This window comes from Chiloscyllium plagiosum, unplaced genomic scaffold (genome assembly GCF_037043375.1).
Source record: "Chiloscyllium plagiosum isolate Xiang-an unplaced genomic scaffold, Cpla_swu_hap1 HiC_scaffold_22, whole genome shotgun sequence".
Lineage (NCBI taxonomy): Eukaryota > Metazoa > Chordata > Chondrichthyes > Orectolobiformes > Hemiscylliidae > Chiloscyllium > Chiloscyllium plagiosum.
Window position 1 is genome coordinate 15196140 of NW_028270160.1, and position 12511 is coordinate 15208650.

Sequence of the window (12511 nt, forward strand, 5' to 3'; positions counted from 1 at the left end):
AAAATACAGAAATAGTCCTTGCATTCCTGCTTCTGATGCTGGCATTATTCCTTCAGAATCCTTAGGTGACAGTCCCTGTCCTCCCTCAGTTTTCAAACAGATTTATCATTGGCAAATGAGATGGATTTGAGTTCATGATCTCCCTCAGGGTGAGTTCCCAAACTCAATTATACTTTCTGGCCTGGAAAACTAGAAAAGAGGAGGCAGAGAATCCCAGAGGGCGGGGGTCTGTCAGGTTGCCGCTGAGACAGATGGGCCTTCTGCCACACAAGGAGAAAGCAGATTCAGGAATTCAGTGGATCCCAGTGTATTAGTCTCTGACTGTGAGAACACAACTTCAGCAGCAAAAACAATCCTGCTTCTCCCCATTGAACAGATGATTCCTCAATGCTCTTTATCTTATTGCATGCCAACTCTTTATATCTAATAAAGCCTTTTCAGTTACTTTTTTTATAAATCCATTCACAAGATGTGGTGTCACAGACCAGGCTAGTATTTGCCCAGAGGGCAATTAAAAATCAACTGCTTTGGGTCTGGGGTAACAAATAGGTCAAACCAGGTAAGGACCGCAGTTACCTTCCCTAAAGGGTCTTAGTGAACTGGATGGGATTTTACCAACAATGGTTTGATGGTCATCATTAGCCTCTTAACTCCATAATTATTTTTAAATTACTAAATTCAAATTCCACCTCATGGTCGGATTTGAACCCAAGTACCCAGAACATGACCTTGGTTTTTGATTAATAGTCTAACCATGAGGGTATCGCCTCCACTCCATAGCTGTATTGTGATTTCTGGGATGGGTCTGTTTCCATAGCCTTTCCTTTATGGGAGAGTAAGAAAGAAGTGGAAAGCTGGGGAACACCACTTAAAAATGAGAACTCAGCCAGTTGGGCTGGCGAAGAGGAAGCAAACTACATAAACCCAGAAAGAATAACTGGAAATGTCCATCATTTTCTCTAGGCATGACACTATTAAAAGGACCAGTTAATGCTACAAACATGGACAGTTAAGAAAGATCAGTGGGTACTGAAATAACTCCACAGAGACCAGTATCCCGTCACCAAATCACCCTCTATTTACATGTGGACACTGACACTGATCCAACTCCCTCAGAGCCAGCTCTCAGAGTGAACAGGATGTCTGACACTCCTGTTCTTTTTTTTTCTTTTTTTTTAAACCCCCACACTACCACCTAAGTGCGGTAGTGCTTATCTTTTCCCCAGCACCCATGGTGTGTGTGTGCAGGTGTGAGACACAGTGAAAGACACAAAGTGCACAAATCTTTATTCAAATTCCACCACCAGGAAGATAGGAAAACACCCGGGTGGCCAGTACACTTCTGTTCTTATCTGCCAGCCAGGCCTCCCTGATTGGACCAGACTAACAGCCCCAATCAGGGAACTCATGTTCCATGAGGTCCACCTGGCTGACCTTGTTATAATCACTACAGATACATTGTAAAGGTTTGATTCCACATAGTATGGAAACAGGCCCTTTGGCCCAACAAGTCCACACTGACCCTCCAAAGAGTAACCCACCCAGACCCATTTCCCTACCCCTGACTAATGCGCCTAACATTATAGGCAATTTAGCATGACCAATTCACTTGACCTGCACATCTTTGAATTGTGGGAAGAAACCAGAGTGCCCAAAGGAAACCCACACAGACACGGGGGCAATATGGTTTGTCCAGCCTGTATCCATTCAATTCCTATCAACTTGGCCTGGGACCATGTGATCTTCTGAGTGAGGTGAAAATCTAGGCTGAATTTAGGAAAAGCAAATCTGGAAAATTCCTTTCTGAAACCCTTAGCTGATCAGAGTTAGTCTAGAAGCCCAAAACAAGATAGCAATCAGGAACGAGATTCCTTGCTGATCTAGGATCCAACTTTCAAGTGGAGCCCTGCTCAGCACACCACACAGCACCCCCAGTTTATTGGATGTGCCAGATCTAATATAAATCTGTGAGCTTTTGCTGCCTTAGAGAATTGTGAATGCTCTCTCATTAAATATATTTAAGGCTATGATGGACAGATTTTTGTTCTCTCAGGGAAATGGGAAATGAGCAGGAAAATGGAGTTGAAGTAGTGGACCTTGTTGATTGTCTTGAAAAGGTGAGGGGGCCAGAGGGCTTATATGAGCTACCCATCCTATTTCTCACCTTCTTATGTTCAATGCCCATCAGATAACTGACCCTCTGAAGACAAAGTCCAAACTCGTACAGTCATACCGTTTGTAACACCTGCTTCAACTTTATATTCAACATTAGACCAAAATTATCAAAACAACTGAACCTGGCTAACACCCAACTGTTACAGACTTACCTTACTCAGGTTCAAATATTCATCCAGGCTGAAGCTCTGCCCTAGTTTCAAGGCCTTCCATGCAGATTTGTTATTGTGGCAGTCACTGTATACAGAAAAGGAGCTCAGTGTGCAAGTGGTCACTAAGAAAGCATACAGAGTCATAGAGTCATAGAGATGTACAGCACGAAAACAGACCCTTCAGTCCAACTCGTCCATGCCAACCAGATATTCTAACCTAATCTGGTCCCATTTTCCAGCATTTGACCCATATCCCTCTAAACCCTTCCTATTCATATACCCATAGAAAAGGATGCAATTATACCAGCCTCCACCAACTCCTCTAGCAGTTCATTCCATACATGCACCACCCTCTACATGAAGAAGTAGCCCCTTAGGTCCCTTTTAACTTTTTACCCATCACCCTAAACCTATGACCCCTAGTTCTGGACTCCACCATCCCAGGGAAAAGACCTTATCTATTTCTCCTATCCATGCCCCTCATGATTTTCCTTGCATTTATCTAAATTAAACTCCATCTGCCACTTCTCAGCCCATTGGCCCACCTGATCAAGATCCTGTTGCACTCTTGAGGTAACCTTCTTCACTGTCCACTACAGCTCCAATTTTGGTGTCATCTGCAAACTTACTAACTCGTACGTTCACATCCAAATCATTTAAATAAGTGACAAAAAGTAGTAGACTCACCACTGATCTTTATGACACACCACTGGTCACAGGCCCCCAGTCTGAAAAGCAACCTTCCACCACCGCCCTCTGTCTTCTACCTTCAAGCCAGGTCTGTATCCAAATGGCTAATACTCACTGTTTTCCATGAGGTCTAACTTTGCTAACCAGTCTTCCATGAGAAACCTTGTCGAATGCCTTTCTGAGTCTCCCACTTCCTCCAGACGAAAGGGGTAGCCATGGGTACCCGTATGGGCCCCAGCTACAACTGTCTCTTTGTTGGCTACGTAGAACAGTCCATCTTCCGTAGTTACACCGGCACCACTCCCCACCTCTTCCTCCGTTACACTGATGATTGCATCGGCGCCATGTCATGCTCCCGCAAGGAGGTTGAGTAGTTCATCTACTTCACCAACACATTCCACCCCGACCTTAAATTCACTTGGACCATCTCTGACACCTCCATCCCCTTCCTGGACCTCTCCATCTCCATCAACGACAACCAACGCCATACTGACATTTTTTACAAACCCACCAACTCCCACAGCTACCTGGATTACACCTCTTCCCACCCTGCCTCCTGCAAAAATGCCATCCCGTATTCCCAATTCCTCCGCCTCTGCTGTATCTGCTCCCAAGAGGATCAGTTCCACCACAGAACGCACCAGATGACCTCCTTCTTTCGAGATCATAATTTCCCCTCCCACATGGTTGAAGATGCCCTCCAACGCATCTCCTCCACATCCCACACTTCCGCCCTCAAGCCCATCCCTCCAACAGCAACAAAGACAGAACCCCCCTGGTACTCACCTTCCACCCCACCAACCGTATCATCCGCCGACATTTCCGCCACCTCCATACGGACCCCACTACCAGGGATATATTTCCCTCCCCACCCCTATCCGCTTTCCGCAAAGACCATTCCCTCCGTGACTACTTGGTCAAGTCCATGCCCCCCAACAACCCACCCTCCCCTCCTGGCACCTTCCTCTGCCACCACAGGAATTGCAAAACCTGTGCCCACACCTCCCCCCTCACCTCCATCCAAGGCCCTAAAGGAGCCTTCCACATCCATCAAAGTTTCACCTGCACTTCCACAAATGTAATTTATTGTATCCGTTGCTCCCGATGCAGTCTCCTTTGCATTGTGGAGACTGGGCACCTTCTTGCAGAGCGCTTTAGGAAACATCACCGGGACACCCTCACCAATCAACCCCACCGCCCCGTGGCTGAACATTTCAACTCCTCCTCCCACTCTGCCAAGGACATGCAGGTCCTGGGCCTCCTCCATCGCCACTCCCTCACCACCCAACGCCTGGAGGAAGAACGCCTCATCTTCCACCTCGGAACACTTCAACCCCAGGGCATCAATGTGGACTTCACCAGTTTCCTCATTTCCCCTTCGCCCACCTTACTCCAGTTCCAACCTTCCAGCTCAGTGCCATCCTCATGATCTTCCTTCCCACCTATCCGCTCCACCCTCCTCTCCGACCTATCACCTTTATCCCCACCTCCATCCACCTATTGCACTCTTAGCTACCATCCCCACAGCCCCACTCCCCTTCCTATTTATCTCTCTACTCCAGAGGCTCCCAGCTTCATTCCTGATGAAGGGCTCCTGTCCGAAAAGTTGATTTTCCTGCTCCTTGGATGCTGCCTGACCTGCTGTGCTTTTCCAGCACCACTCTAATCTTGACTCTTATCTCCAGCATTTGCAGTCCTCACTTTCGCCTCTATATAGATCACGTCTACTGGTCTGTCCTGAGTTTTATACACAGAGTCATTGCATACAAAAGCCAGGAGGTTATGTTCAAACTATTTTTTAAAAAGCTCAGTGAGTATGCTGTTTTCATTCATGGACATGACACTTTATGAAAAATAAGAAGGGCAGTATTTTCCCCACCTACTTCAATAACAGTTTGGGGGCTCATCGTCTGAGATTTAGACGGTTTAGACAGATTCAATCAGAGATTTGGACAGGTACAAATTTGGGGTACAAAAGATCCCAGCAGATTTAAACACTTGGCAATTAGTGTTCTAGATCTTCAAATAAAACTTGTTTAATTTTGCTTTCTTGTGGTTGGTTAAATTAAAAGTGAGGGAAATGGCTCTTTAGATTGCTAAAGAGGTTCTAGGATTTGAAGATGCTGCCCAAGTTTACCAAGAAAGTTTAGAAAGGCAGAAGAAGACAGAGACTGTGTGATTTTGAGGTTAAGTTAATATAATTTTAATAAGTGTCCTATTGGAACAGCAAATTATTTTTACAGAGTTGGAGTCAGAAAGTAAGCAGTTAAGAGAAAGGGTGGGCTTAGGTTTGTGAATCCTTTTTGCTTAATGTTCAATTTTAGACTCAAAAAATAAATCAATGTTATTTTCTTTAAATAGTGGAATTTAAGAGTTTTCTGTCACTTGTTTTAGTTTAATTAACAGAAGGGTTTCACCTCCATGTCATAACTGTTATGAAGCAATAGGTCAAACCCCTCTGTTAATTAAACCAAACACCAGAAAACCTCGTCCCACCTCAATCTGTTCAAATGCGAGTGACAGAGAACTCCCAAATTCCACAATTTAAAGAAAATAACACCATGACGGCCAGAGTTTGTAATATGTCGAGAACAGTAATCCAGGCTGTGAGTTTCCTTAAATTGACCAACTAATGGCCAGTGGGAGAACTCACTGTCCAATTGAAGCAGCAGGTGGGCTCTCAAGGTTGAAAATTCAACTGCAGGAGCACCCCCAGCTAGGAGGATGCAGCAGCCTGTCTTTTCCAGTAAGAGACAATGCTCTCGGTGGAGGCTTCTTCTCTCCAACATTTAGACTGAAATTAAGAATTTGGCAGGTCAGGCCACCATTACGAAAGTGGTAGCTCTTGCACAGAGCATCCAGGATTTGTAGCTGAAGCCAGGTAGGCAGAGAGAGACTGCCTGCAGCACTGAAGCCCTGTCAACCCCTGGGTAGCAGCCTCCAAACATCTAGGCTATTCAAACAGATTGGTGTTGATCTGTAACATAACTCAACATTTGTCCCACCCGTACTTGTATTTTAACATCTATACTTTAAACTTTAAATCTGGTTAACATTATGGTAATGACCACTCCAGCAAGAAGATTCAAAATATTGTCTCTTGATATGCAACGGCATTACCATCACTGAGCTCCCACCGTCAACATTCTGGGGTTATCATTGAACAGAAACTGAACTGGAACTAGTCACATAAATACTAAGGCTACAGGACCTGATCAGAAGTTTGGTACCTTGTAGCAAGTAAGTCGCCTCCCAATTCCCCAAAGCCTGATAACTATCTACAAGGCACAACTCAGGAGTGTGACGGAAAACCCCTCAATTGCCTGGAGGAGTGCAGCTCCAAAAATGCTTAAGAAGCTTGACACCATTTAGGACAAAACAATCTGCTTGATTGGCACCACACCCACCAATATTCACTCCCTCCACTATTAACGGTTCAGTAGAGGCAGTGCATACCATCAACAAGATGAACTGTAGAAATTTACCACAGCTCCATGGACAGCACCTTCTAGATCCACAACCACTTACATCTAGAAGGACTAGGGCAGCAGATACATGGGAACACCACCACCTGTAAGTTCCCCTCCAAACGACACACCATCCTGACTTGGAAATGTATTGCTATTCCTTCAATGTTTCTGGGTCAAAATTCTGGAAGTCCTTCCCTGACAGCATAATGGGTCTATCTACATCAAATGGATTATAGCAGTTTAAAAGGGCTGCTTACCATCACCTTATCAAAAGCAACAGGGGATGGGCAACAAATGCTGGCCCAGCCAGCGATAACAATATCCCATGAACTAATAAGGAAAAGCACTAAATAATCTGTGTTCGTGATGTTGGTTGAGGATTGACATTGGCCAAGACACAAGGGATAACAATCATGCTCTTCACAATAGAGCAATGGAATCTTTTACAGCCCATAAACAGGCAGATGGAGTCTGCTAAATAAGAACCTGTGGTATCTGGGGCAAGGTACTGGCATTGATAAAGAATTGGCACACTGGCAAAAGATTAAGTGTGGGAATAAGGGAGTCTTTTTCAGTATAGCAGCTGATGAACAATGATCTTCCACAAGGGTCCCTGTTTAGATCACAACTATTCACGTTATATATTAACGATCTGGACAAAGGAGCTGAGGGCATTGTAGTTACATTTATGGATAACACAGAGACAGGTGGAGTGACAGGTATTGTTGAGGAGGTAGAGAGGCTGCAGAAGGAGTTAGGTGAAAGTGAGGACTGCCGAGGCTGGAGATTTCAAGAACGTGATGCTGGAAAAGTACAGCAGGTCAGGCAGCATCTGAGGAGCAGGAGAATTGATGTTTCGGTTAAAAGCCCTTCATCAGGAATGAGGCTGTGAGCTGAGGGGGTGGAGAGATAAATGGGAGGGGGGGTGGGGCTGGGGTGAAGATAGCTGAGAGTGTGATGGAGAGTTGAAGGTGGGGGTAATGGTGATAGGTTGGAGAGGAGGGTAGAGTGGATAGGTGGGTAGGAAGATGGACAGGTAGGATAGGTCGTGAGGGTGGTGCCGAGTTGGAAGGTTGGAACTGGGATAAGGTGGGGGGAGGGGAAATGAGGAAACTGGTCAAATCCACATTGATGCTGTGGGGTTGAAGAGTCCCAAGGCGGAAGATGAGGCGTGCTTCCTCCAGGCGTCAGGTGGTTAGCGAGTGGCAATGCAAAAGGACTTAGACAGATTAGGAGAGTGGGCAAAGAAGTGGCAGATGGAACACAGTGTGGGAAAGTGTGAGGTTATGCACTTTGGTAGGAACAATAGAGCCATAGACTGTTCCTAAATAGGGAAAGGGTTTGGAAATCTGAAGCACAAACAGACTTAAGAGTCCTCGTTCATGATTTTCTTAAGGTTAATATGTTGGTTCATTTGGCAGTTAGGAAGGCAAATGCAATATTTGCATTCATTTTGAGAGGGCTAGAATACAAGAGCTGGAATGTATTGCTGAGGCTGCATGAGGCTGTGCTGAGGAATATTGTGAGCAGTTACAGGCCCTGTATCTAAGGAGGGATAACCTTGGAGGGGGTCTGGGCAGGTTTACAATAATGATCCTGGGCTTGTCATATGAAGAGCGGTTGAGGACTCTGTGCCTGCACTCAGTGGATTTAGAAGGATCAGGGGGTGGGATCTGATTGAAACTTACAGAATACTGAGAGGCCTGGATCAGTGGAAGTGGAGAAGATGCTTCCATCCGTAGAAAAGACTAAGACCCGAGTGCCTAGCCTCAGAATGAAGGGACGAGATGAGAAGGAAGTTCTTCAGCCAGAGGGTGGTGGATCTGTGAAACTCATTACTGTAGAAGGCTGTGGAGGCCAAGTCATTGGGTGTATTTAAGACAGAGATTGATAGGTTCTTGATTATAAAGGGATCAAAGGTTACAGGAGGAAAACAGGAGAATGGGGTTGAGAAACATATTAGCCATGATCGAATGGTGGACTCAAATGGGTCAAATGGCCTAATTCTGCTCTTATGATCTTGCAGGCCTCTGTTCAACAATTCATCCAAAACATAGCACTCTCCCAGCTTGTACTGGACTGTCATTCTTCTTTTTGCCTTAAGCCCTCAAGTGGGACTCAAAACCAAACAAGTCAGAGACACGAGTGCAATCAGCTATACCACAGCTGACAATACCTTTCACGCAATAACTTTGGATAATAAACTCTTATCAATTTTCGGTTTTAATACCAGCTGATCTAGGATAAATTGCCATTTGCCGAAGAGAGACACAAGCTTCATCAATCCCTTTGCATGAGGACACGTTTCTTAATTGCAAAAATCCTGAAAGATCTGCCTCTAGTTTTTTTTTAAGACTTTGCCCTGCAGTCTTGAGTTCCCTAGGGGAACTAGTTGCTTTTTACTTAATCTAGCTGCAATACTTAATTTCTTGACAACTACAATAAATCTCTTCTTAATCTCAAGGAATACAATACTAGTTTGACCTCTTTTCATAATATGACATTGGGATTCTCGGTATTATTTTGGTGAATCTATGTGACACTCCCCCCATCAAAAATTTCCTAAGATGTGGGAATCGGAAGTCCGCAGTGAGACACTAGGTATGGCCGAACCAGAACGTTGTGTAGCTGAAGCATGGCGTTGTCCCCCTTGTGATTATTTTTAATTAACTTGTTCAGGTATGTTTTGACACACCGCCAGGGTAGGTGCAATAGGAAGGGACACTATCACTGAGTCACAAGATCCTTCTGATCCCCTTGTATTCTGGTCCATTAGATGTAAATTTTCAATTCAGCAAAAATGCAGAGCAGAGAATGATTAGATTAGATTCCCTACAGTGTGGAAACAGGCCCTTCGGCCCAACCAGTCCACACCGACCCTCCAAAGAGTAACCCACCCAGATGATTTCCCTCTGACTAATGCACCTAACACTATGGGCAATTTAGCATGGCCAATTCACCTCACCTGCACATCTTTGGAGTGTGGGAGGAAACCAGAGCACCCGGAGGAAACCAACGCAGACACGGGGAGAATGTGCAAGCTCCACACAGACAGTCGCCCAAGGCTGGAATTGAAGCTGGGTCGCTGGCGCTGTGAGGCAGCAGCGCTAACCACTGAGACATCATGCTGCCCCACGGCAGAATGGGAAATTTCAAATTGGGATCAGCATGTAACTGAAATTTACAGTTTAAATTCTCAAGTTCCAAATCTTAAAGCAGGATGTCCATTGGGAGAGCATTTGGGCTTAGTTAATAAAAGCTGACAAGCAGCAGGCTGGAACACAGCAAGCCAGGCAGCATCAGGAGCTGGAGAAGTTGACGTTTCGGGACTTCTTCAGGTTACACCTGAAATGTTGACTTCTCCAGCTCCTGATGCTGCCTGGCTTGCTGTGTTCTTTCAGCATCCTGTTTGTCTGCTTTGGATTCCAGCATCTGCAGGTTTTCTTGTCTCTAACTGAGTTAATAAAAGCAGCAGCTGGAAATGGTCCCTCTATAATGCAATTTAAAGGACCAAATTTCAGAGACATGGCTGCAGATGGCAGATTGGGATTGGTACACTGAAGCATACACAATATTTAGGAAGTACAGGAAGTTTGGAAAATGTGCAGGGTGACTCTGTTAATTAATGATGTTATTAGCACCATTGGGAAAGATGATGTAAGTTAGAAGTGTGGAAATGGTTTAGGTAGAGACGAGAAATAATAAAAGTTATGTGAATAGTGTACAGGCCTCCTAACAGTACCACATAGTCGGGTGAACCATAAAGGAAGAAACAATAGGAGCTTGTCAGATAATCATGGGAGATTTTTAATCTGTGTATAGACTGGAAAATTCAGATGAGTAAAAAGCAGATTAAGTCGGAATTCATAGTATGTTTTCAGAAGAGTTTCATAGAACAGTATGAGCCAACTACACCTGGTGTTACATAATCAGATAGGATCTAATTAATACTCTCATGATGAAGGCACCCCTACCGAGCCACAGCCATAATATAATTGAATTTTACACTCAATTTCAGGAATGGAGACATTTTAAAAAATTTAAATTAGAGCAATTGCGAAGGCATGAAAACAGCAAGCTGAAATGAATTAGACCATAACACTACGAAAGTACAAGGCATAGAAGCAAAGGTAGGCCATTTAGCCCATCAGGCCTGTCCTGCTATTCAATCTCACCCAATAATCCACAATTCCTCTTTCCCGCCTTCCTCCCATAACCACCTTACTGATTAAAAATCTGTCAATCTCAACAAATTGGCAAATTAGTTTACATAATAAGTCAATAGAGACACAGTGATAATATTTAAGGGAATATTTCAAAACAAGCAGAATAGATACATTCCAATGAGTCAGGAAATTCCAAGGGACGGTCCCCCCATCCTTTGTTAACAAGAAAGGTTTAAGAGAGTATCAAACTTAAAAAGAAAGGAAATAATTGTGAAGATTGAACATTATATAAAAATTAACAAAGAATGATCAAACCTTACTGAGGGAAAAATTTGAATACAAGAGAAAGTTAGCCAATAATATAAAAAAGTAGTAAGAGTTTCTATAAATACATAAAAAACAAAAAACAAAATGAGTCTGGAGGATTGAGTAAGAGATGACAGATAAAGTGAACAGGTATTTTGCATCAGTCATCACTATAGAGAATATATAGAGAGTAATATCCCAGTGGTAGCAATGAATCAGGAAATGGAAGGAAGGGAAAAACTCCAGAAAATCACAATCACCAGAGAAGTGGTGCAGAGCAAATTGTTATACAAGTGCCCAGATCCTAATGGACCTCATCCTAACGTCCTAAGAGATAGTAGCTAGTGAGATAGCTGATTCATTGGTTTTAATTTTCCAAAACTCCCTATATGCGCAAAACGTTCCATTCTATTGGCAGGTAATAAAAAAAGAGACAGGAAGCAGAGAATATAAGTCAGTTACATTAACATCTGTCATAAGGAGTATGTTAGAAGCTATTAATAAAGACATTATAGCAATGCACTTGGATAAATTTAAGGCAATCAGATAGTGTCAACATGGTTTTGTGAAAGGGAAATCTTGCTTAACCAATCTCATGGAGTCATAGTGATGTACAGCATGGAAACAAACCTTTCGGCCCAATTCATCCATGCTGACCAGATATTCTAAATAAATCTAGTCCCATTTGCCAGCACTTGGCCCATATCCCTCTGAACTCTTCCTATTCATAAACATATCCAGATACTTTTAAATGTTGCAATTGTACCAGCCTCCACCACTTCTTCTGACAGGTCATTCCATACATGCACCATCCTCTGCAAGAGAAAAATGCCACTTATATCCCTTTTAAATCTTTCCCCTCTCACCTAAACCTATGTCCTCTAGTTTTAGACTCCCCTACCCCAGGGAAAAGACCTTGTCTATTTACCCTATCTATGCCCCTCATGATTTTATAAACCTCTGTAAGGTCACCCCTCAGCCTCTGACATTCCAGGGAAAATAGCCCCAACCTATTCAGCCTCTCCCTACAGCTCAAACCTTGCAGCCCTGGCAACACGCTTGCAAATCTTTTCTGGACCCTTTCAACTTTCATAACATTGTTCCTATAGCAAGGAGATTTATTAGAGTTTTTGAGGAAGTAACGTGTATTTTGGATAAAGGAAAACGTACTTAGACTCCCAGAAGCATTTGATACAGTACCATTGTATATAGTAAATAAAAGCTTATGATATAGGATGGCAGATTGACATTGATAGAATATTGTCAAAATTAGAGTGGTGCTGGAAAAGCACAGTAGGTCAGGCAGCATCAGAGGAGCAGGAAAATCGACATTTTGGGCAAAAGCCCTTCATCAGGAATGAGCAGAATATTGACTGGTGTCCAGGAAGCAGAAAGTAGGCATAAATGGATCTTTTCCGGCTAACAAGATGTAATTTGGAATTACTTGCATTTTGGAAAGTCAAATCAAGATGGTGAATGGTAGAGCTTTAAGGAGTGTAGTGGAACACAGGGATCTTGGAGTTTACGTTCATAGTTCTCTGAAAGTGGAGTC

General features: G+C 43.7%; 1 protein-coding gene across 7 annotated transcripts in view; it reads right to left on the minus strand.

Annotated features, from left to right (window-relative positions):
* prom2 (prominin 2) overlaps window positions 1–12511 on the minus strand; it is an 87956-nt gene that overhangs the window by 16607 nt on the left and 58838 nt on the right. For all 7 annotated transcript variants that reach the window (XM_087998787.1, XM_043712938.2, XM_043712940.2 and 4 more), the window contains one exon: window positions 2328–2412. In XM_087998787.1, the coding sequence (XP_087854913.1) occupies window positions 2328–2412 (85 nt within the window). The remainder of the gene's footprint in view (window positions 1–2327; window positions 2413–12511) is intronic.